The sequence below is a fragment of the Theropithecus gelada genome, chromosome 20 (assembly GCF_003255815.1).
Source record: "Theropithecus gelada isolate Dixy chromosome 20, Tgel_1.0, whole genome shotgun sequence".
NCBI lineage: Eukaryota > Metazoa > Chordata > Mammalia > Primates > Cercopithecidae > Theropithecus > Theropithecus gelada.
Window position 1 is genome coordinate 4,833,312 of NC_037688.1, and position 26,197 is coordinate 4,859,508.

At 37.2% G+C, this 26,197-nt stretch overlaps 1 protein-coding gene and 1 long non-coding RNA gene across 3 annotated transcripts in view; one reads left to right on the plus strand and one right to left on the minus strand.

Moving 5' to 3' along the window:
• Positions 1-6: 6 nt before the first annotated feature.
• On the plus strand, positions 7-19,711 carry LOC112614706. The gene is made up of 5 exons (XR_003117114.1): positions 7-411; positions 10,220-10,380; positions 14,514-14,563; positions 18,510-18,551; positions 19,514-19,711. It is a non-coding gene; the product is annotated as an uncharacterized LOC112614706 (long non-coding RNA).
• The window catches only part of ITFG1 (integrin alpha FG-GAP repeat containing 1), a 307,787-nt gene continuing 292,560 nt past the window's right edge, over positions 10,971-26,197 (minus strand). The window contains exons 15-18 of one of the 2 annotated variants that reach the window (XM_025371411.1): positions 19,503-19,627; positions 18,710-18,792; positions 15,855-15,916; positions 10,971-12,372 (exon numbers count right to left, since the gene is read on the minus strand). In XM_025371411.1, the coding sequence (XP_025227196.1) occupies positions 12,362-12,372; positions 15,855-15,916; positions 18,710-18,792; positions 19,503-19,627 (281 nt within the window). In that variant the 3' untranslated portion in view covers positions 10,971-12,361. Of the gene's footprint in view, positions 12,373-15,854; positions 15,973-18,709; positions 18,793-19,502; positions 19,628-26,197 lie in introns of both variants that reach the window. The other variant, XM_025371410.1, reaches the window with a different exon arrangement.

Genomic DNA, 26,197 nt, shown 5'->3' on the forward strand with positions numbered 1-26,197 from the left:
CGCCGCGGCCTCGCGCCCTGGGACGGCTTTGCTCCCCGCCGGCTGCCGTTAGGGCTGGGGGCCGGCGGGGGGCGCGGGGGCGCCTCTCGCCGTGGCTGCGCAGCGGCTTCCTCCGAGAGGCTGGGCGCCGGGGCAGTGCCCGGCCTGTGCCCAGCCGCCCGCGCAGGGCGCCCGGGGCAACTGGCCGAGCCCTCGAGGCCTCTCGCCTGACGGAGGCGCCCGGGAAGCGCGGCCCACCTCGGGCCCGCGCCCTCGCCGGCCTGCGCGGTATCCGCCAGCCCTCGCAGACAGAGGGGCGCCGGCCCCTGGTCCCCTAGACCTCCATTGAAGGTCAAAACTTTGCTCGACCCGGGGCAGAGAGGCGCGGACCTCGGCAGAGGGAGCCCGAGGCTTTCCGTGCTCTTCGCGCCGGTGAGTTCCCGACCCGCGGCGCTGCCGGCGTTTCCCCGGCGCCCGCCAGGTTGACGGACACTTTAGTACCAACTCCTGAGACTCCCCCTCATGAAGTAGTTTTTAGGGAATGGGAAAGTCGAGGCCAGAGAGGTGAAACCATTCGTCCAGAGCCACACAGCGAATGAGCGGCGGGGCTGTGCACCCTCCCCACGGGCTGCCCTCTTAGCAGCTAGCCACTACGCTGGGCGGCTTCGCCCGCTGATGGGAGTCTCCAGGTCTGCCAAGAACTGCCTGGCTCTTGGTGGTATTCTTGATCCTGCTTTATTTTCTCCATAGCGATTATTACACTGATATGACATTCCTTATTTATTTGTTCATCCTTTATATTTCCTTCACCCCCACACCATTAAGATATCAGCTGCTTGCAGGCGGGGAGACTGCATTCTTTTTTTTCACTCTACACATATGTATTGGGTGTTAATTATGTGCAAAAGACAATGATTGGTGCTGGAGATACAACCGTGATCAAGGCCTTACCATAATAGACTGTTTATGCCTGTCTCTGTGTGTAGTAGGAACTCTGTAAATGTTTGTTTAACCAATTGTAGCGAAAGACAATGTCAGGCAGCCGAAACATTTTTCAAGTATTAAGCTCTTTTCTCTTACTTTGTATTCCTCCAAGAAAGACACAAAAGCATAAATCACGAGATTTACGAAGGAAAAACATATTTAACACCAATTAATACCCAGGTGTTTCTCCCTTTGCCGTGTGCTATGGATGGGGATATAAAAGATGGGTAACTTTGGGTTCCTAAAGGTAACCACCTACTACAGTTAAGATCGCGTGCAAGAATCAATTAGGAAATTAAACATTTAAGAACTTTTTCCCGTGGATATGAAAAGGTGGCTCACGCGTGTAATCCCAGCACTTTGGGAGACCGAGGCAGGTGGGTCACCTGAGGTCAGGGGTTCGAGACCAGACTGGCCAACATGGCGAAACCCCGTCTTTACTAAAAATACAAAAATTAGCTGGGTGTGGTGGCATGTGCCTGTAGTCCCAGCTACTAGAGAGGCTGAGGCAGGAGAATCACGTGAACCCAGGAGGCAGAGGTTGCAGTGAGTTGAGATCACACCACTGCACTCCAGCCTGGGCAACAGCGAGACTCCATCTCAAATAATAATAATAAGGTAGCATATTAGTAGAATAGGACAGTAAGAAGACCATATTAAGTATAAGTCACAGACAACAGTGAACCGAAAAAATTTGAGAGGAAGGGGCTCTCAAATAAGGGGCTCTTAAATTAAGAACATAGTAGGTTCTTAATGTGAAGTTGTTAACTGAAGGAAAAATCTGTGTGTGATGTCATCAGAGAAGGCTTCCTGAAGGAGGTGACACACAAACCATGGAAATGCTTGGAGTGGCGAGAGGAGAGGAGGCAGAAGAAGAGCTCAGCAGGCAGGGAGCAGGGTGAGCCTAGAACGTGGGGTGGGTGTTGTGTTTTGTATTAAAGATGAAGTTGGACATGGTGGGCTTTGATTATGGAGATAGGTGCTCAAATGCTAGTTAGGTGAATGATTACTTTTAATAGTGGAGTAATGGAGTTCTGGGAAGATTCTTTTGGCAGTTGAGGTTGTAATAAAAGGGGAGAGATTAGAGCAACCACAAGAATACCAAAAGTAGATCTATAATACTTCTACATTTACATTTACTTTAGAAGCTCTTACTTGTATTATTTTGATTAAACCTAAAAAGTCTTTTCCTTTAGAATGTTGGCTTGGAAGTCGATTCCAACTGGGAATGTTCATTTTGTGGCTCCCTTTTAAGACACCTACCTTTTAGATGTGCTGGTGGAATCGTCTGCAGTCGATTTTTCGAGGAATGTAGGAAAGCACAGATCAGAGCTGAGACTACTGTGTGGCCATATGTTAGCCAAATCAAAAGGGAAGCAGTTTTCATCTCTCTCACTTGGGCGTTGAATTATTATTTTCCTGGAAGATCACCCAGTGGCACCCAGTCTGTTCCCAGATTACCTGGCAGTTTCCGGGTGACTGAAGACTCGGCTTTCCTTGTGTCCTGCTGGTCTTCCAGGCATCCATTCAGGCCCTCCAACTCCTCACAGTCATTCCTATAGCTTGAATTGGGTTTTCTCTAAGTCTCATGTAGTACTTGAATGGTATTGCATGGCATTTACTTGTTACTAGAATGAATCTTTTTTTTTTTTTTTTTTGAGATGGAGTCTCACTCTGTCACCAAGGCTGGAGTGCAATGGCTCCATCTCTGCTCACTGCAACCTCTGCCTCCTGGGTTCAAGCGATTCTCCTGCCTCAGCCTCTCAAGTAGCTGGGATTACAGGTGCCTGCCGCTACACCTGGCTAATATTTTTCTTTGTATTTTTAGTAGAAATGGGGATTCACTATGTTGGTCAGGCTGGTCTCGAACTCCCAACCTCAGGTGATCTGCCTGCCTGGGCCTCCCAAAGTGCTGGGATTACAGGTGTGAGCCACCATACCCGGCTGAATGAACCATTTTTTAAAAGAAAGCATTGTATTGCCATTGTTTATACGCTTAACAGATTTTTGTTGTGTCTCTGTTTTGCTGTTGTTTGGGAGTGTTAACATTTTATTACATTACAGCCGAGGAAAGCAGGTTGTTGCATTTGGAGATTGTTACTGTCTGTGTCCCCTCCTAGTTCATATGTTGAAGCCCTAACCCGCAGTGAGGCTGTATTTGAAGAGGAGGGCCTTCAGGGAAGTAATTAAGGTTAAATGAGGCCGTATGGGTGGGTCCCTGATCTGAAAGAAATAGTGTCCTGTTGGGAAGAGACATCAGAGAGCCTGCTGTCTCTTCATGCACAGGCACCAGGAAAGGCCATATGAGGACACAGCAAGAAGGCAGTCATCTGCAAGCCAGGAAGAGCGTCCTCATCAGGAACTGAATTGGCTCCTGCCTTGATCTGGGACTTCAGCCTCCAGAACTTTGAGGAAGTATGTCTGTTGTTTCAGCTACCTAGTCTATGGTATTTTGTTGTGGCAGGCTGAACCAGCTAATACAGAGATTATAACTAAGGAAAGTAGAGGAATTTTAAAAGAACCAAACTTTTATGTGCAGAAACTATTTGTATATAATATGGATCTTGAACTTTACAGGGTGCAAATATGGCTACAGCAATGGTGACGTTTAGTGAAAAACAATCAGGTGGGTTCTCAGTATATGAAGATTTCAGTGTTTATTACACAACTGTAGGTTTTTTAGGGGGGGGGAAATTGTAGTTTTTAAAAAGTGCATTCTATTAGTCTGCTCAGGCTGCCGTGGCAGAATTACAGTGTAGCTATAGACTGGGTGACTTACAGTGTAGAAATGTATTGTCTCAAATTCTGAAGGCTGGTTTCTGCTGAGGCCTCTCTCCTGGCTTGCGGACTGTCACCTTCTCACTGTGTCTTCAGTGGCCTTTTACTCTTTCTGTGCGCACCCCTGGTCTCTTCCTCTTCTCATAAGGACACCAGTCCTATTGGATTAGGGTCCAACCCTTCTGACCTCATTTAACCTTAATTATTTCCTTAAAGGCCCTGTCTCCAAAAAGTTATATACAGGGGTAGGGCTTTGACATGTGAATTTGTGGGAAATGCAATTCAGCCTATAAAATGCATGAACCACAATCATTCCTGTGTTATTGATATTGAAGAAGAGCTGTCAGGGAGTCAAAGAGTTCTTTCAGTAACACTGTCCCCTAAACTTCTAAATTTCTGGTTAGCATAATTTTAAACAAAGAATGCTTTTAAGAAACATTGCTTTCTACTAATACTAAAATATTTCTTCTTTACCAGGAAAATTTCAAATTGTTAAGAAAATTTCTGGTCATTAGGAGAGAGGCCTCAGCAGAAACCAGCTTTCATTTGATTGTGAAAAACTAAGAAATGCCCTAATTTTAGTCATGTGCTGCATAACGACCTTTGGGTGAATGATGGACCACATACACAACTGTGGTCCCATAAGATTATAATACCGTATTTTTACTGTACCTTTTCTATGTTTAGATATAATTAAATGTACAAATACCATTGTGTTGTAATTGCCTACACTATTCAGTACAGTCACTTGCTGTACAGGTTTGTAGCATAGGAATAATACGCTAAACTGTAGAGCCTAGGTGTGTAATAGGCTACACCATCTAGATGTGTGTAAGGACACTCCATGAAGTTTGCACAATGATGCATTTCTTAGAATGTATGTCTGTTGTTAAGTGACATATGACTGTATATTTCTAATAAAGTTACTAACATATGTGGTATCTTTTTTTTTCTTTAAAACCAGAATCCCATGTTGAAGAGAGATGTGTTTTCTTAAACCTGTTTACTTTCTAACCTGGTGTTCTTTTATTAAAAAACAACACCCCCCTCTAAAGAAAACCGTATTTACTAAAAGCTGAAACAAATGCTATTTTATTGGCACAATATGAAACCATAAAGTGTAAATTCTTGATACAGTTATTTGGTAATGTTTGTTAAATAATAAAAATTACTTATAAATTCAACTTAAGGGCTTAATGAACTATGAATATCTGTGCTGGCTTATATGCTTACGCTATTTAAAACAAACATGACTGGAATGCATCTATTCAACTATATGTCACTGTTATTTAATTGTTATATTTTTGAGAAAGGTATATCAAAATTATTGTACCGTTAACAAATCTCAAACTATTTTGTGCTATAAAATATGTAATCTAAGACTTGTAATGAAACTTCTGTTTCTGGATATATGATCTACAAAGGGATCTTTGGGAAAGTTTTATAAGATTTTTTTTAAAAATTGTGAAATATAATCCATATTTAGAAAAGCACCTTAAACAAATATGTATGTACAATTTAATAAAGTGAAGGGCCATGAAAATACTACCCAAATCAAGAAATAAAACATCGCTTATGTACTAAAGTCCTCCATGTGCCTCTGCTTGGTCATAATCTTCTCCCCAGTTTCCTAGAGTTTATCACTGTTCTGACTTTTGTTGTTTCCTACCTTTTCTTTGTAGTTTTTAAAATAAATATATCCTTAAACAATATAGTTTAATTTTTCTTGTTTTGGAACTTTATATGTATGAGTGGATCATGATGTGTGTATGCTTTTGTGTTTTGCTTTTTGGCTTAACTTTGTGAGATTAATCCATGTGGTGTGTGCAAGTATAGTTCATGAAATGTCATGGCTGTATAGTATTTCATTGTATAAAAATCCATGTAGATGGATATTTAGGCATTTTCTAGATTTTGGCCATTCCGAACATAGTTGCTATGAATATTTTTATACCTATAGCCTGGTGCACGTGTGTGAGAATTTCTTAAGAGTAGAAGTGATATGTAGATTTAGAGTATGCATATCTTCTACTCTAAATAAAACCAACCACTGCTTTTACCTTTTTTTTTTTAAACTTTGTCCTGCTAAGATTGTATCAGACTTTTGTTGTGCCATATCCATACCAACATTTGGCTGTTGTCAGCAGTTAATGCTTTTTGTCAATCCTTTTGCTCGATTTTTTATTGAACTGTCTTTTTCTTTCTAAATAATTTTGTAGGATTTCTAGATTTTGAATACAGTCATTTTTATTTGTTGAAAATATCTTCATTTGGTGACTTGTCTCGTCACACTTTCAAACTTCTTATAGTTCTTGTGGATGGAGTTACTAATTTTAATATACTTCAATATATCAGAAATTTCCTTTATAGTGTTTTTTTAATGAATAGGAAACCCACCCTCACTCTAGTATCATGAAGTTATTAAATTAAGTACTAGAAGCATTCATATTTCACCTTCAATCCACCTGGAATTGATTTTTCTGTGCGATGGGAGTGCCATTATCTTTTAGTTAATGAATTGTCTCAGCTTATTTATTGTTAAAAGGCTGTTCATATTCCTCTGCTCTGTGGTGTTACCTCCTTCCTGAATCAAACGTCTATGTATATGAGTCTTTCTCTGCACTCTCTAATATGTTCCATTGGTCTATCTCTTCACCAATACCACACTCTGTTAATCACCTTAACCCTTTTTTTTTTTTTTTTTTTTTTTCAGAGACAGAGTTTTGCTCTTGTTGTCCAGGCTGGAGGGCAATGGCATAATTTGGCTCACCGCAATGTCTGCCTCCTAAGTTCAAGCAATTCTTCTGCCTCAAGACTCCCGAGTAGCTGGGATTACAGGCGTGTGCCATGACGCCAGGCTAGACAGGGTTTCCACCAAGTTGGCCAGTCTGATCTCAAACTCCTGACCTCAGGTGATCCAACCATCTCGGCCTCTCAAAGTGCTAGGATTACAGGTGTGAGCCACCATGCCTGGCCTAATCACCCTAACTTTATTATTTTGTTACCTGGTAGAGCAGGTCCTTGTTCTTTTTCAAGATTATCTTGGCTGTTCTTGTTCTTTTATATTTCCGTATACATTTTAGAATTCTACCTCTTAACAAGCTCAGCAACACAACACCCCATTGGGATGAGTGGAGTTGGGAGGGCTTCGACATCTTTACCATTTTGAGTCTTCCTGTCCATTAACATGGTACAGATGTGCATTTATTGAAAATTTCCTTAGTGTTTCTCAGAAAAGTTTTATAATTTACCAGAGATGTGTACCACATCCACATTAGCACTTTGAATTGTCAGCATTCTTTGTTTTATCCGTGAAAGCATTCTTTATTCATGATAGATATGTAGTGGTATCTCTTCATAGTTTAGTATTCATTTCCCTAATGGCGTATCCTGTTGAACATCTTTTCATATGCTTATTTGCTACCCATATATCCTCTTTATTGAAGTATCCTCAAATTATTGCCCACTCAAATTGTTTTTTATTTTTACTGGTGAAAAGATGTCTATTTAGAATTAGCCAGCTGGACTCAGTTTAGATGATTCCAATTTTGTTGGCAACATCCAAAGCATCATAAACAGGAGCCAGTCAAACACACGCCTTCTCTCCACTGGGCCTGATTGATCAGGCCACATCAGTGTCACAGATCTGCTCCACATCCTGTTCGCTCTGCTGCTTGTTGGCTTTGCCATCCACAATGACCTCAAGTGTGTCGTTATCTTCTGTCTTCTTCATGGCACACTCGATGGTCAGGGGGAATCAGGCAGAGTGGTCAAGCTTGTTTCTCCTGGAGGCACTCTTCTGAGGGTATCTGGGTTGTCTCTAGAGCTGTAGTGTTTTGAGGTGCTGGAAGGTGGGTGAAGTGCAGACACCCCTTTTTGTGTGTGGCTGTGGATGCTTTCCAGCACTGCCTTCTTGGCCTTCAAAGCTTTTGCTTTGGTTTCAGCTTTGGGAGAGGCAGGAGCTTCCTTAGGTGTCATCTTGTCCGAGTTTTTGTATTGTTGAGTTTTGAGAGTTCTTTATAGATTCAGATACAAGTCTGTTGTTGGATAGGTGATTTGAAAATATTTTCTTGGCCGGGCACGGTGCCTTATGGCTATAATCCCAGCACTTTGGGGGGCTGAAGCAGGTGGACCACTTGAGGTTAGCAGTTTGAGACCAGCCTGACCAACATGGTGAAACCCTGTCTCTACTAAAAATACAAAAATTAGCCAGGCATGGTGTCACACACCTGTAGTCCCAGCTACTTGGGAGGCTGAGGCAGGAGAATTGCTTGAACCTGGGAGGCGGAGGCTGCAGTGAGCCGAGATCACACCATTGTACTCCAGCCTGGGTGACAGAGCATGACTCCATCTCAAAAAAATTTTTTTTTTCTTTGCACATATAGCTTGTCCATTCTCTCAGAAGTGTCTTTGTCAAAGCAAACATTTTTAATTTAGATGAAGTCACATTAGTTTTTAAAAAGAATCATAACTTTGGTGTCATTTCTAAGAACTCTGCTTAACCCTAGCCTATGAAGATATTCTATGTGTTCTTTTAAAGTTTTATAGTTTTACATTTTATATTTAAATTTATGACCCACTTTGAGTTAATTTTTGTGTAAGGTGTGAGGTTTAGATCAAGGTTCTTTTTTTCTCCTTTGCCCTTTGTATTTATGGCAAATACGGATGATCAATTTTTCTGACACTGTTTGTTGAAAAGACTGACTTCCACTTAGTAACTTCTACATCTTTGTCAAACATCAAATGTCTATATTTGTGTGAGTTTATTCCTGGACTCTATTTTATTCCATTGGTCTATGTGTCTCTCTTTGCCAATACCACACTGTCTTTATTACTCTAGCTTTATAACAAGTTTTAAAGTCACATAGTTTGATTTCTTCAACTTTGTCTTCTTTTTCAACATTGTTTTAAACTAGTCTATTTTCTCTTTCATATAAGTTGCACAAAATCTTGTCCATGTCCACAAAAAGATACTGCTGGGATTTTGATAGGGATGGCGTGAAATGTACAGATCACTTTGGGGAGTATTGGCATCTCCTAATCCATGAACATACTTTCTATTGAAGTCTTCCTTGGTTTCTTTCATCACGTTTCTTCTTTAATATGTGCATCTAATGTTATAAATACCACCCCCCAGCACTGCCTCCTACAAATTTTGTTATATTGTATTTTTCATTTGGCTCAAAATATTTTAAAATTTCCTTTGAGGCTTCCTGTTTGACCCTATGGTTATTTAAAATATCTGGGTATTTTCCATGGATCTCCCTAGTTCAATTCTATTATAGTCTGATAATCTACTTTGTATGATTTCTATTCTTTTAGATTTGGTAGGACTTGTTTTATGGCCCAGAATATGGTCTGTCTTGGTAAGTGTTCCATGTGCACTGAAAAAGAGTATTTTGCTGCTGTTGGTGAGAGTGTTATATAAATATCCACTAGGTTAGATTGACTGAGTGCTTTTCAGGTCAGCTCTAAGCTTTCTGATTTCCTGCCTACTTTATCCTTCAGTTACCGTAGAAAAGTGTGGATGTCTCCCACTTAAATTGTGAGTTTGTCTGTTTCTCCTTACAGGTCTGTCGGCTTTTACTTTTTAGTTTATGAACGCTTAAGATTTTTATGTTAAGAAGAGGGGACTGATCTTGGGTGAGTCTGCTCTCCAGATGAGGCTGGCAGATGAACCGTGATGACACGCCCAGAAATTAGGATAGTAAGTCCTTTATTCTTGATGCTGGATCTGGACACTACACCACAGCATCCACCAGAATGAATATTTAGGGTTTTGTTTCTTTTTATGTTTTAGTGATATTTTCCTAGGAATTGTTCTATTTTGTATAAACTTTCAGATACATTGGTATAAAGTTATTCTCCAAGTCTTCCTACTTTTAATAAATAGATTATCTGTAGTTATACCCTTTTCATTTTTGATACTAGTTATTTGTACCTGTTTTGGTTTTGTTAGAGGCCTTTGGGGCATCCTGTGCCCTGTAACTGATGAATGTGGGAATGTAAAGGCCCAGCCTTCATATTCTAACTTGGGACAGGTTAGGAGATAGGAGAGGTCATCCTATCTCAGAACTCGATGTAGGGTTGTTATGAGGCATTCCATTGAGAATGCATCACAATTTGATTTTTCTGCCTAATCTTGTTTCCTTCCTTTCCCTTGTACAGTTGTGGATCAAAAGCACTCCCTAATCTACTATCTATTAACCTTTTAAAATAACTGGTCAGGTGCAGGTAATCACATGGGCTGGTTTTAATTCACGTTTATCCTGAGGAGTAAGCCCTTAAATATCCTAGATCAATCCCAGGTATACCATCGAGGTCTGCTGGACACGATTTAAGTTCTTGTTTCTTTTTATGAGGTATTCTAGCTACTTGCAAGGATGGGGAAATGTAAAGGGCTAGTTCAAATAAATGGTGTATTAACGTATTTACAGTATCTTCAAAATGATTATTAATTCTTAATTACTCTTCCTAGCTCCCCAAAGATGGATAACACTAACATATAGTCAGTGGGAAAGAAATCTCAGAAAATGTTCATTTGTCACTGTAATGGGAAATGGGAAGGAAGAAAAACAGCACTTATCAAGCATTTTCTATGTACAAACTGCCATTTCAGACTCAGAGCAGTCCTTGAAGGTAGGTATCACTCACTACCTTTGTTTTACAGATGAAGAAACCAAAGTTCAAAGAAGTGACTGATTCAGAGTCATGAAATCGGGGAGTTGGGCCCTGAATCCAGATTGGTCTGACTTCAAAGCCTTGTTCTCTTTCCACTGCAATATTCAAAATTAAAATAAAGGTCTTGTTAGTGATTCTCAATGTTGTGACACTTTTTTTTAATCTGCTGTCCCTTAATAAATGATATTGAAGTTGCATTTGGAAATACAGAAACAGTATTAATGTCACTGATTGTAGTTTTAATTGTCATTAACATTTTATTTGTCTTGTAAACCCTGACTCCACATGAGTTTTAAGACTCAGGCTATATCAATAATGAGCCCAATTGTCTTTGGGAAAGTGTCACATAGTGCCTAGGAGAGTGCTGTGGGTTGATAACTAGTGAATTTAACTGAGTATTACAGTCAGGAGAGTCCTATCTTGCCCCTGACCCACAGAGAGGCAGTGGGCAAGTCACCTTACCCGTCTCCCAGTCCAGATAAATGCTTTCGAAAGCTCTAAGGTCTCTTCATGCTCTGAAAAAATTATTTAAAAACTCACTGAAATACTTTGTTTCAATAAGGAATATTTATTAAGAAGACATGTTAACATGCTTAGATACAAAGTAAAAACACATGCCATTCTCAGTAAACTGAAGAAAAAAATAAGAACAAAATTGTTTTCAGATAAACTTTTTGTGTTTTATAGGCATCACATGTCCATTTGCATATTAGAAAATTATTAGCATTGATAAACTTTTTTTCTCAGTCTTAAAGTCTTTTTAAAGTAACTTTTTGGAAATGTGAAATTCACAATATAAAATTTGCATTGAAGTCTGAATGTAAATTATAGACTTCTCCAAGCCTTTGAGAATAGAAATGTGATTGAAGATTTGCATTCCCAGATGCTGCCTACAGCAGTTTCCTTTCAAGAAATCAAATGTTCTTCATTATCACATGATAAGGATCAGTTTTCAGAGGAAAATTTTTAGGACACATTAATTCTTGGAGAGTACTATAATTTTTAGTTAATATGAGCAAGTAAATCTTTATGTGTCAGTTGCCAAAAATTTAGCTTTTCCAAAGAATATGTCTTCATGCCTGAAAATAAAATTCTATCAAATCTACATATTTCTATAATTAGATGTATAAGTCTAATAAGATCATCTAAAATAGTAATAATGACAACTACCACATATTGAGCACTTACTCTGTGCTAGGCACCAAGCTAAGCACTTCACATACATCATCCCATTTAATGTTTACAATAACTCAAGCAAGTATCATTAGCCCCACTGAATAAATAAGAAAACTGAGGCTACACAGGTTAAACAAGAGTCAAGTTCAAACAATGACTTTGTAAGTGGTGGAATTAGGAGTTTAAGGCAAGTCTGTCTTACTGTGCTACCAAGTCAGAGCCCGATCACTATATTGTATGTCATCAGTGAGAGACCCCTGACCTGCTGTGATGAAGCTGAATGCATGACTCTGTGATATATTCACAAAAGTATAATTTGCATCATTAGAATAAGAAGCAAGACCAAGTCAAGTGGACACAAAAATTCCTGCTCATTTAATTATTTTTATTTACACACATCTTTTTCCATCATCATGACACTAATAAGATTATAAATACACAAACACGGGAGTACATGCAACACATTCCACAAAGGAACAGAAATGTACAGCACTACGGAATAAAGAACCCAAACTTTTTATATACAAAGTGCTTTAAAAAAAAAAAAAGGACCTTGTGACATATTCAAACCATATTTATTTGAATACTTTCCAATAATTACCATGGGATACATCATTTATAAATAATATTTAATCTCCCCTATTTTTTAAGCCAGAATTTGTGTTTCAACTAATCAAGTGAACAGCCATTCCATTATGTAACATTAAAGGCAAGTCACATAGCATCAAAATGAAACCGGTGGGCTTCTTGTCGTTTTTCTCTATCATCTGCTTTCTGAAAAAGAATTTTAGACTCGTTTATAAATGGTAGAGAAATGTTACAAAAAGATTCATTTCTGAAATACACTGATTCATTTTTAAAAGTCTCCAGCAATTAGTAGATAATAGATATGATTTCCTAATTCTAGTATTTTTGTAGTTTATAGTAGCTATTTTATAATTAATGACTAATTGAATAAAAAACAAGAAATGCTTGAATACTTAGGGCACATTAAATACTTAGGGTCCTTAAACACTTAGCTTCTTATCACTTACTATCTACTTGAAAATAGGAATAAGCATTAGATTCTATAAGGATAAATCAATGATTGCAGTTTTCTCTCATTCTTAACACTGATGTTAATAAACAAATCTAATGGCTGGGTGTGGTGGTGGCTCATGCCTGTAATCCCAGCATTTTGGGAGGCCAAGGAGGGCGGATCACTTGAGGTGAGGAATTCGAGATCAGCCTGGCCAACATGGTGAAACCCTGTCTCTACCAAAAAAATACAAAAATTAGCTGGGTGTGGTAGTGGGCACCTGTAATCCCAGCTTCTTGGGAGGCTAAGGCAGGCGCATCGTTTGAACCTGGGAGGCAGAAGTTGCAGTGAGCCAAGATTGCACCACTGCACTCCAGCCTGGGTGACAGAGTGAGACTCTGTCTCAAAAAACAAACAAACAAACAAAAAACCACAAACAAAACCAAATCTAAACTAATTATATTAAAGTACTAATGTACTCATTATTTTTTCATTAAATTGTTAATTTAGCAGATATTCATTGGCCCTTTGCTTCCAATACTCCCAATACCAATACTGTGTTTGATATTTTAATATTAAAAAAACCTCAGTTTTGTATCTTGTTCTCCAAAAAGACAAACACAAAACATATTGTATAACTGTAATTCAAGATAAAAAGTGAAAAATGTTACCAAGTCTAAGAGACTACTTCTAGATCTGGGTGAGGAAAGGGAAAGCTTTGAAAAGACATAGAAAGTATTTGAAAGCATGGAAATGGGGAGAGTGGTATTCATTCCATGCTGGGGTTACAACATGAGCAATCATGAGAAGGCTGGAAGGAGCACGAATATGTGAAAGGAGCTGGTAAAAAATAAGACTGTGGAGTCACATGGAAGTCATATGCAGGCCAGGCCAAGGATTTTATACATAAAAGGCAATGGATATTCACCAGAGCTTTTTGAGCAGGGGAGTGACATGATGAAGGCTAAACTGAATGATGAGTGTGCTAAATGGAATGGAAAGGGGAGAGAACGGAAAGAAAGAGACCAAGTAGGACGTAAGAAGGGGCTGGGTGAAGCAGTGCAGTAGGAATGTAGAAGTGGAGTCAGCTGTAGAACTTCTCACAGAGGCAGAGTCCATAGGCAATTGATGAAATCTTGTAGGCAAGTAAGACAGATGAAGCTTTAGAATGCTGGTTTTGAGGTGTTGTAAGTCATCTAGGTTGAGCTATCATGGTGATAGTTGGAAATGGGGAAGGACCTTTAGAGATGAGAGCTGGGGATATCTGAAGCCATGATTTTTGATGAAATTGGCAGGTAAAGTGTTGAAAGAAGAGGGGCAGGGACAGACACTGGGGAAAGCTTGCGGTGAGAAAATGGTAGAAGGAGCCAGCCTGCTTAAGTAAAAAAGTGGTTAAAGAGGTTCTACCTCTTTGAAATACCACAGTGCCACAGGAGACACAGTACATACATGGTCAAATATATACTTGTACTTAAAACTTTAATTTGTCGGGCGCGGTGGCTCACGCCTGTAATCCCAGCACTTTGGGAGGCCGAGGCGGGCGGATCACAAGGTCAGGAGATCGAGACCACGGTGAAACCCCGTCTCTACTAAAAATACAAAAAATTAGCCGGGCGCGGTGGCGGGCGCCTGTAGTCCCAGCTACTCAGGAGGCTGAGGCAGGAGAATGGCGTGAACCTGGGAGGCGGAGCTTGCAGTGAGCCGAGATCGCGCCACTGCACTCCAGCCTGGGCAACAGAGCGAGACTCCGTCTCAAAAAAAAAAAAAAAAACAAAAAAACAAAAACAAAAAACTTTAATTTTTGGCTACTGCATAATTATTGTTATAAGCATACAATGTTTATGCTGTAATCAGATCTACTGAGGAATTAATGAAATTAATTTCCTTTGCTTCATAGGTCAAGAACTATGGAATCTTTCAGATGATGTTGTGATACTCCTGGACAAAGTATGTATGGTTGTCCTTGATCTTACTCTTAAGTTGCAATCTTAAGGTTAATTGAATATGTAATTGCATGTTACTGTTTTTGATATGTAAAGGAGTGATTTTTTTAAAAGCGACGAAAGTATGAAAAAGAGAACATTTATGGAACAACTAGTATGTTCTCTTTTTCATACGTTAAAAGAACAAAGATGGTAATTTTAGTTAGCAAAAAATGATTATGATGGCATGACAATCCAGAGTGTAGGTGCAAAAAAAGAAAAACACCTTTCTTTGGGGCCACAAAGAAGCCCTATTTTGAGGGCACTGATTGGAACCCATATACAAACAGAAACTAGCTTTTTCACATATATCTAAACTGCTAATAAATTTACAGTGATAGCCTCTTTTTTCTTCACATAAACATTGCATAAAAATCTTTTACATATTTGGGAGTTTTGTTTTCAATTATTATTTAGAGTATTATACTAAAGAACAGAAATCAGTTTAATGCAAAGAATACTTAATAGATGAAAAAGATGTTTATGGCTTTTTTCTTTTTTGAGACAGGGTCTCACTCCTTTTGCCAAGGCTGGAGTGAAGTGGTACAATCGCAGCTCACTGCAGCCTCAACTTTCTGGGCTCAGGTGATTCTCCACCTCAGCCTCCTGAGTAGCTGGGATTACAGCTTGCATCATGGTGCCTGGCTAATTTCTTTATATTTTGTAGAGATGGGGTTTCACCATGTTGCCCAGGATGGTCTCGAACTCCTGAGCTGTAGCAATCTGTCCACCTTGGCCTCCCAAAGTGCTGGGATTACAGGCATAAGCCACCGTGCCTGGCTGTTTATTGCTTTAGTTGTTACCTTCCACCTAAACCCTGAGAAAATAATTTAACCTCTTTTCACTCTAATTCTTTTCAAAGAGATAGCTGTTAATCCTAGCCAAAGAATGTCCATGACTTTATCAGTAGATACTGAACACAAGTTCATTTTTAAAAATCATTATTATTTTTCAGGTCATTATGAAAGTGTTTCTAAATGCCTTTTGATTTCTGAATGATCACTTTATTACTATTGTACAGCATCAAACTTTTAAAGTAGACATCTCCTGTGATTTGTATGAATTGATAGGAGACATTAGTAACTTCCAGGGATAAAATAATCATCAATAAAATGATGCTTTGGACAGAACTTGAAAAATGATGAAATTCTAGTCATATGAAAAAAGTTTAAAATAAACATAGTGTTTTTAAAGAGCAATGTATGTATTACTAGAATAAATTAACCAAAGTTAATGTTTCATTTAAATGAACAAACCTTTTCCTGCCAATGTAAAATGCCAATTATTGCCAAGATGAAAACACAGACACCGATGAGAGCTATGGCAGTAAGCAGAACAATGTTACTTGGTGTAAGATATAGTTTGGCACTCCAACTGTAGATAAAAACAGAACAAATTAAAATTACAAATTTTACTTAAAAATAACAAAGTTATATTGAGACCCCAAAGCAAAACAGCTTATTAATTAATGAAACAATGTATTCATTAAACCATTCATTCATCTGTCCATTCATTATAAATAAAACAAAAGCAATTATAAATCAGATAGTGCTGAGAATATTGATGATGCTGTGGTTTATATTTCACCTAGACAACTGAAATAGAATTTTTGATGAAATATTTCAATGTTTTTCATCTTCCAAGTTTGATCCTGTGAGAATTCTTCTTAGTAAACATATCCAAGGGTACTTTGGACAATCATGGACATTTTTTTTACATCTTGATTTACCTGCTTAATTTGAAATCCTGAACTGTAAAGCAAGGGAGTCACATGATCCTAGAAGCCTTCTGTATCATCTCATTTTTGACCTGTGTCACATATGTAATATGACCAACTAAAACATAAATATTTTGAATGTTGATGGCTTGTGCAGAACTTCTATAATTTTTGTATCATGTTGGAGCGATTACTACAATGACTTTTAGGTTCAGATCACTTACAAAATCATCTTTAGTCCCTTACTGTTAATGGCAATATATAGACTAGAGGTCTTCAGTAAACAGAACTAGCTCTTTCCTTCTAAAACAGTCTGTGTAATATAGTATTTGCACACCCTGAAAGCCTAAAACTAAAGACTGTATCACCAACTCTGCAGGTTGTTATATACACATAACTTTTTGTTCTCCCTAGAAATAGGTAATGGCTATATTTTTATTTTAAAAGTTTAATAAAGGTAAGACTGTTCTGGTAAATAGCAAGTAGCTATTGACTTATTCTGGGATAATTAAAATTTATTGATCCATAAGTTAGCCTCTAGTCAATAAACCTCAAAATATACCTCAAAAACTAAAATCAATTAGGTTTTTATTATGAACATAAATTTGAAAAGAACATTTCTTTGGAAAGAGTAAGAGAAACATGAAAAATGTTGAGATTATGGAAAAAAGCTATGATATAATTTTCTGGAAATTCAGAAGAGTAAGTAAACCTTAAAAAACCAAATACTGTTAATTAGTTGAAAGCTACTCTTAGTGTTGTACTCATACTTAAGAAAACAGTTCTTTTATGAGATGTTTTTGTTAGTTATACTTTTAAAATAGATTTTTAACAAATCAGGAATATAAGTGTTTTGGTAAAAAAAAAAAAGACAAAAGTCAATCCTCAGTTTTCTACTCAGAGGCAGTCACTCTTACCAGTTTCCTGCATATCCTTTCGGAGATATTTTATACATGTATGAACATGTATGTGTAGATAGCTCCTTTTTTAATCACAATGGCTGCTCATTACATATACTCTTCTACATTTTGCTGTTGCTTCTTTTGTTTGTTGTTTTGCTTACCACTCCATCTTAAGAGACTGTTCTATGTCCGTGGCAGTGAAAAAAAGTCATGCTACTGAGCTGTATAGAAGTACCCTACTTTATATAGTTTCCTACTCATGGTCCAGATTTTCTAGTTTTACTGTAAATTTCATCTATAGAAAACTAACACATACAATATAGGCTCATTAAAAAAATCTGAACCAGGACTATAACTGTTTCAATGATGTCATCTTATTCCAAGCATAAGGCTGCAATAAAGTTTATTTTCTTAAGTAGTTTGGTTCTAAAGCCCATTAATCTACCATAAAGTGCATCTGCTGGTATGCTGGTAAACTGGCTCTGAGGTAGAGAGGGGTTGGGGAAGCCCTGTTTATGGTACTTGCCAATTTTCATGGAGTAGATTCTCCCACCATAACTGATTTCAGTGTGACTTCACTGAATAGAGATGCACAGAGTCAGCTCATGAGGTGGCATAAGCTGGTTTCGGCACTCAATACATTCGATCGAGATGTTTAATAAAGAATGATGAAGCTGGTATTTTCAGAGGGAATGTAACAAGCAGGGGACCCCACTGGTTACATATTCATAGATAAATTCACCATTTCTCTTTGGTTATTTTCTCATGTTGATATTTGTCTAGCATATTTTTCCCTATGAAATTTAAATGTTAGTGAATACTTTTATCGCGTAATTTAAAAAGAATAGAATCAATCTAGAAATTTAAATAAAAATGAACAAAGATTATTTAAGGATTTAGAATTAAATGCTGTATTATGAAATGAATGTATTCTGTTAATAAGGATAAAAATACCTACTGTTCGTTTACCATATGCTCGGCACTGTGTTAAGTGTATTTCACCCTCAGATGCAGAAATTGAGTCTTGGAGAGGACAAGGACTGGCTCCTACTCTTGCAGTCAGCCAGCAATGGAGCTGAGTTTTTAGCCTACATCTATTTAACTCCAAAATTTGTGCCCAACCACTGTGGGATATATAGTACTTCTCAAGTAATTTATTTAAAAGATCAGTGCTTTATACAAAGATTTAGTATCCTGAAATTTTGAATTTATAACTAGTAAATGGAAGAGCAGTTTATTTAAGCAGAATATGTATAAATCCCTAATTAGTTAACCTGCTGTTTTTCTCATAGGATTGAATTTGTTCTTCATGAAAAATGTCTGGGACCATTTATGTAAGTATGTTTAGTCATTTAAAGTTTGCCATAAGCAAATTAAGGATGGGCACTCATGGGAACACAGCAGGAATATGAGAGAGTTTAAAAGACATCACTGTATCTATAATTCAGAGTTAGCAGTGTCTTTACCAAATCAGTTCAAGCAAGGACATTACCTTCGAGGGACATTGTGAGGGTATGGAATGACAATTAGCTGGGAATTTGGAATGATTGCAGTCCACTCTTGTTTTCGTATAGACTGGAAGAAGAATTTAAGAACATTTAACATTTAGCACATTTAAAAAACACAATTCCTATTCTAAATAAATAAGGAAAAATGTAGCTTCTTTGAGAAATTCAAATTCTAGGTATGGATGAAGCTATGTTTACCAGTATTAAGCCAAAAATAAGGCTTTTGTGCCATCTGTTGGAAAATTTTCTCATCTTTTCAAGGAAAGATTATATTTGTGTTTTATGAATTCATTCATTCAACAAATATTTATCAGACACTTATGTAGCAGGCACCGTTCAAAGGGTTATGTACAAATGCTGCTTGGAGCTAAAATTCAAGTTAAGGGGAAACTGACAATAAACAAAGCAAGTAAAATAATATGATTATACATATTATATAAATAATACACATATGTATAATGGTATTTATGTTAGTAAAATATTTATGTGCATGTTAGGTGGTGAAAAATGTTAGGATGAAAAAGCAGGATAGATGGATAGGTGAGGTTTATGGGTGAGGAGAGGGAAAAACTACACGGTATCTTAAAATCATGATGTGCTCTATGTAAGATAAACTTAGGTCACTACCAATACATTTTTCTTTATTCTTTAAAGGGAATAAAAATATTTGATTTATTTGAATTAAAATTCAATTACATTCAAATTATTTAATTTAAATACTTAAATAGTGAATATTAAAACATAGATTAATTGTAAACAAAATGAATTTTCACTCACTTTTTCTCCAGATGGACGGGGAATACCAACATACAAATGGTCAAGAAAATTTGCGCTCCGACCTAAACCAAGCACGTTGTACGGTAGTTGGAGAGCTAAATGTGCAGATTGGCTGAGTTGACCAGCTAGAATTATTCAATTAAAAAAAACATTAAAAACATCTCTGGAAACATTGCTCCCATCAAATATTAAAATGATAAAATGTTAAAAATTTAGGTACTGGAACGTATCATGTTTCAAAATGTGAAGTGAAACATAGGACATTAATATTAATGATTCACTTTTTTCTTGTTCTGAGACATGGTCTCACTCTGTCACCCAGGCTGCAGTGCAGTTGCACTGCACTGAACCTTGACCTCTCAGGCCCGAGCTATCCTCCTTCCCAGCCTCCCAAGTAGCTGAGACCACAGGCATGTGCTACCAGGCTCCGCTAATTTTTAAATATTTGTGGAGATGCGGTCTTACTATGTTGCCTGGCCTCCAACTCCTGGGCTCAAGTGATTCCCCTGCCTTGGCCTCTCAAAATGCTGGGATTACAGGCGTGAGCCACCATGCTCAGCCAATGGTTCACTTTTTAAAGAAAACAGATTTACTGAGATATAATTCACATACCATACATATCACCCATTTAAAGTGTACAGTTAAGTGGTTTTGAGTATATTCAAAGAATTGTTCAGCCATCACCACAATCTAATCTTAGAACATTTTTATCACTTGAGAAGTAACTCCATACACATTAGTAGTCATGTCTGTTTCCAGCCCACACACTTCCAACTGTATGTAGTCATTAATCTGCTTTCTGACTCTATAGATTTGTCTATTCTGAAGATTTCATATAAATTGCAATCATACAATGTGGTCTTTTGTGACTGGCTTCTTTCGCTTAGCATGTTTTCAAGGTTCATCTATATGGTAGCATGTTTCTGTACTTTATTACTGTTACTTGCCAAATAATAAATACTCCACTTTGTTATATATACATTTTGTTTCATTAATTAATTTCATTAATTGATGGACATTTCAGTCATTTCCATTTTTGGTTACTAAGAATAATACTGCTGTGAACATTCACATACAGGGTTTATTTTTGTATTTACTCTTGTTTTCCTTTCTCTTGATTATGTAGCTAAGAGTGTTTAACATCATTGGGAACTAACTAACTGTTTCCAAAGTACCTGCACCATTTTATGTTCCCACCAGCAATGGATAATGGTTCAAATTTTTCCACATCCTCAGTGACACTTTTTATTGTGTCTTTTGTATTACAGCCATGCTCGTGGTTGTGAAGTGGTATCTCATTGTGGTTTTTACTTGCATTTCCCAAATGACTAATAGTCGTTAGCCATGAAAATGGTCAATAAACACATGAAAGATGCTCACTACACACACACACACACACACACACACACACATATCAATTAAGTAAAGCATCTGGCCCTGTAGGCACATTTTCTGTTGTCTTTTTTTTTTTTTTTTAAAGAAATGTGTATTAGCCTACTTTCCTGTTTCTTTGTATGTCTTATAATTTTTGTTGAAAACTGGACTTTTAAGATAATATTGATAACTGTGGTATCACTTAACCCCACCCAAGGATTTGTTGTTTTTGTTACTGTTTGTTTAGTGACTTTTTTTTTTCATTTAGTGAATTCTGTGGATTCTGTATTCCCTGCATTGGTTGTCCCCAAGGTCTTTTTAATTTTTAAAGTTTTTATTCTACATCTGGCTTCCTACTTGGCATATCTAGGTCAGTATTATTTAGTGGTCAGCCAGTGATTTGTTGTAAGATTTCCTTAAATCTCTTGCCTGTACATCTTCCACTCTTTGTCAAAGTGACTTGTGTGTGAAGGCATGCCTTCAAAGTTCAGATGGTTTAAAGGACAACCTTAGTTTTCATTTCCTGCTTACGCAGGGCTTCATGGTGAAGCAGAAGGGAGCTGAGTATTTGAATGAGGTGTTTTCCTTTCTAGGAATTTGCAGTCTTCTAGATCCCCAAGAATATGCTGTAGCTTTTTAAAGCTGCCTATGTTTTCCAGTTTTCTAAGAATTCCTCTTATATTTTGACCAGTTCTTGTTTCCTCCACCTTTAATCACAGGCTTAGGTAGCTGAGATGTTGCCAGCAGATTACTGTGTTTTTGGTAATGCCCTAGTCAAATGAAATAGCCAAGATGCTGAGAATGAAGATTTTCCAGGGAGTTGCTAGTCCAAAATGTTGATAGTAATAGGGATGGAGATTTTCATGCAGCTCCAAGGAGGTCATATCCATTGGCTGTGAAGCCGCTGGCTTTCCATGGCTACTGCACTACTCAGTTGAGAAGGGAGGCAGGATGGGAATAGCTCCAAGTTAAAAATGCCATAGATTCAGTGTCTTATCAAGGATCAGTAGTTTTCCTTGGAATAGACAATATTCAGTCCATTGTGTGGCTTTCGTTAATTTCCAGAGTTCTGAAATGGTGGATACTATATGGTTGGCCAATATTTTTGTTGTTGTTCTTTTTGGGGGCTCTGGGAGAGCAAGTTTGTGTGGTCCTTACACTGCCATTCCAATAGTCAGTCTTTCCCTATTGTAATTCACTTTTATAGAATGTATGGATTTTCTAGGTATTTTTCTATGTGCTTAAACTTAACATTTAAATGACAAAATTAATATATAAATATTTTAATATTCAAAGGGACTCTGCTAAACATCACTAATGTTATCCAAAAATATGCAATCACTGGAAAGTATATTTACCTGATTATTTATATAGTTCTTAAGTTGGAAACAGTAAGGTATAATGAAAAGGAACATGAATTTAAGGATAGGCATTAACAATGTGTATGAAACTGAAAAGCAGTATAGTGAACAGCATGGGCTGCAGAATTAGTTCACCTGATTGAAAGATAATGTTTAAAAGTAGAGTACCTCACATAGTAAATAATCATGTTAGCTATCTTATTAAGATCAAATTTATTCTTACAGAGTAGAATTAAAAATTAAACACAGGCCATTTATGCCTGTAATCCCAGCACTTTGGGAGGCCAAGGCAGGTGGATTGCTTGAGCTCAGGACTTTGAAACCAGCCTGGGCAATGTGGTGAAACCCCGTCTCTACAAAAAATACAAAAATTAGTCAGGCATGGTGGTGCATGCCTGTAGTCCCGGTTACGTGGGGGCTGACATGGGAGAATCACCTGAGCCTGGGGAGGTTGAGGCTGTAGTGAGCCGTGATTGTGCCACTGCACTCCAGCCTGGGAGACAGAGTGAGACCCTGTCTCAAAAACAAACAAACAAACAAACCCAAAATTAAGCATAAGCTGATTTCATGACACTACTAGCAAAGACTGACTTAACAGAAGTAAACCAAAAATAAAATTCTAACTGTTGGACCCTCCCCTCAGGCACTCAAAAGTTAACCTGAAAAACTAGTTCAGGCCATGATGGGAAGTGAGGGTCAGATATGCCTCATTATACTCTCCTTTCTGTTGGAATTCAGGCACAGCTGACCAGCATTAACATCAATAGAAAGCCCTTAGGACTGACAGAAAAGACTGTTTAAGGCTGATAAGAAGCATTTACAATCTACTCTCTCTGAAGCCTGCCACCTGGAGCCTTCATCTTCATGATAAAACCTTGGTCTCCACAACCCCTTATATTAAAAGACTTAAAGTTTGACTCTTTTTGTCTACATGACATCAAACTAGGCTTCTGTTTTCCTCTTTATACTATTAAAATTGCCTATGCAATAAGCAAGCTTAAAAGTATTAAGGAGAATAATCAAAGTAAAATTATCCAGCAACTTAAAATGAAGAGATAATCATTATTACATTTTAGCATACTTTTGGTCACATACTTTTCTTCTCCAAGGCAAGTGCATGCACAAATACATTTTAGCATAGTTTAGTACTATTTTCACTCAGTATTATTTATGAGTATTTAGTCATCATGAAAATTCTTGAAAAATAAATAAGCAGAGAGAAAAATGATGGAAACACCAAAATCCCATTAAGAGAAAGCCAAAGGAAACACAGTGAAAAGACATGTATTAGTATGTATACATCTAAAATTATTTTTCTAAAGTGATATCTACCCAAACATTACAAAAATATAATTTTTCTGCCTATATAATATCTTATTTAAAAATTAATTCCTTATTGTTGGAAATAAAGGAATTTTCCTAATCCTTCACTATTAAAAAAAAAAAGCTTCAGTGAACAACTCTGCAAATCAATATTTATTTGCACCCAGATTACTTTGTTTGATTCCTATATACAGAACACTGGATCAAAGAGTAGTAAGTTTAAAACTTATTGTTAAATATAGAAACCCTGTTTCCTAAAGAGAGGGTGCATCACTTTACATTTCCATTAGCTTTCAATGAAAGCATCCATTTCAATCCATTCTTATTTTCTAATTGAGCTGTAATTAACTATTTTAACAATTTACTATTTTAATAAAGTGTAAAATCAAATGGCCTTTAGTGTATTTGCAATGTTGTGCAACTATCAATTCTCTCTCGTTTGCAAACTTTTTCATCATCCTATACCAACACCCTGTACTGGTTAAGTAATTACTTCCCCTGTTCTCTTCCCCCAGTAACCTCTAATCTGCTTTCATTCTCTATGGATTTGTCTACTCTAGATACCTCATATAAAAGGTACCATACATGTGACCAACTGTGTCTGGCTTCTTTCACTTAGCATAATGTTTTCAAGGGTCATATAAGTTATAGTATCATTACTTCATCTGTTTTTTATGGAAAAATAGTATTCCATTTTATGTATATACTTTGATTTGTTTATCCATCCAGCTATTGATGGATGTTTGGGTCGTTTCTACCTTTTGGCTATTATTAGTAGTGCTGCTATGAACATGGATGTACAAATACCTCTTTGAGACCCTGCTTTCAATTCTTTTGAGTATATATTAAGAAGTAGAAATCCTGGATCATATGGTGATTGTAGGTTTAATTTTTTGAGGAATTGCCACATTGTTTTTCACAGCAGCTGCACCATTTTACATTCCCACCAGGAATGTATGAGGGTTCCTATTTTTCACAGCCTTGCTGACATGTCATTTTCAGTCTTTTTAATTAAAACCATCTTAGTGGTTTTGAAGTCTGGTTTTGATTTGCATTTCCTTCATGACCGATTATGTAGGACATCTTTCACTTTGGGATTCTTTGGAGAAATGTCTGGTCCTTTGTCCATTTTATAATTGGACTGTTTGTGTTTTTGTTGTTGAATTGTAAACATTCTTTTTATAGTCTGGATACTAGAACCTTATCAGAGATAAGATTTGCAAATATTTTCTCCCTTTTCAGTTTGTTGAAAAGAAAAAAAAAATTTCTTTTCTTTTGAGACAGGCTCTTGCTCTGTCACCCAGGCTGGAGTGCAGCAGCACAATCCTGGCTCACTGGAGCCTTCATCTCCTGGGTTCCAGTGATCCCAGCTCAGCTTCCTGAGTAGGCTGGGAGCACAGGCCTGTGCCACTGCCTCTGGCTAATTAAAGCTTTTTTTTTTTTTTTTTAAGAGACAAGCTCTCACTACATTGCCCATGCTGGTCTCAAATTCCTGGGCTCAAGCGATCCTTATGCTGTGGCCTCCCAAAGTTCTGGGATTACAGGCATAAGCCACTGCACCTGGCCAAAAATGTTTTTTAATGCAAAAAAGCTTTACATTTTTGCAGAATCTAATCTATTTTTAAATTTTGTTACTAGTGCTTTTGGTGTCAAATCTAACAATCCATTGTCAAATCTGAGGAAATGCAGATCTATTTCTATGTTTGCTTCTAAGAATTTTGTATCACTTATATTGAGGTCCTTGATCCATGCATGAGTTAATTATTATATATGAGTTATGATCCATGAGTTAATTATTATATATGAGTTAATTATTTTACATGGAGTCCCGCTTCATTTTTTTTTTTTGCATGTCATTATACAAATGTTCTCGTATGATTTGTTGAAGGCACTCTTCTTTCTCCACTGAATGGTCTTGGTACTCCTGTCAAAAATTAATTTGCCATAGATGTTTGGATTTATTTATGGTCTCTCAGTTCTATTCCATTGGCTTATATGTCTATCTATATGTCTATCTTTATGCCAGCACTATACTTGTTGATTACTGTAGCTTCGTAGTAAGTTTTGAATTTGGAAAGTATAAGTCCTCTCAGCTTTGTTTTTGTTTTCCAGTATTGTTTTGGCTTTTTGGGGCCCTTTACAGTTCCATATCAATTTGAAGGTTGGCTTTTTATTTCTGCAAACAGACCACTTGAATTTGTAGATTGTTTTGGGGAATATTGCTATCTTAAAGTTTTCCAATCCATGAATATGGGATGCCTTTCCATTTATTAGATTTTCTTTAATTTCTCTCAGCAATGTTTTTAGTTTTCAGTGGATAAATCTTTCAATTTCTTGCTTAAATATATTCCTAGGTGTTTTACTCTTCTAAATGTTGCAAATTGAACTATTTTTTTTTCTTTTTTAAAAATTTCTTTGCTGGTGTATGGAAACAACTGATTTTTGGGTGTTGATCTTGTTCCCTATAACTTTGCTGAATTTGTTTATTAGCTGCAGTAGTATTTTTTTTAGTGAGTTATATGAGATTTTTCTGTATACAGAATCATGTCATCTGCAAATAGAAATCATTTTGCATCTTCCTTTCCAATTTAGAAGTTTTTATTTCTTTTTCTGGCCGAATTGCTAAGTGTAGGAATT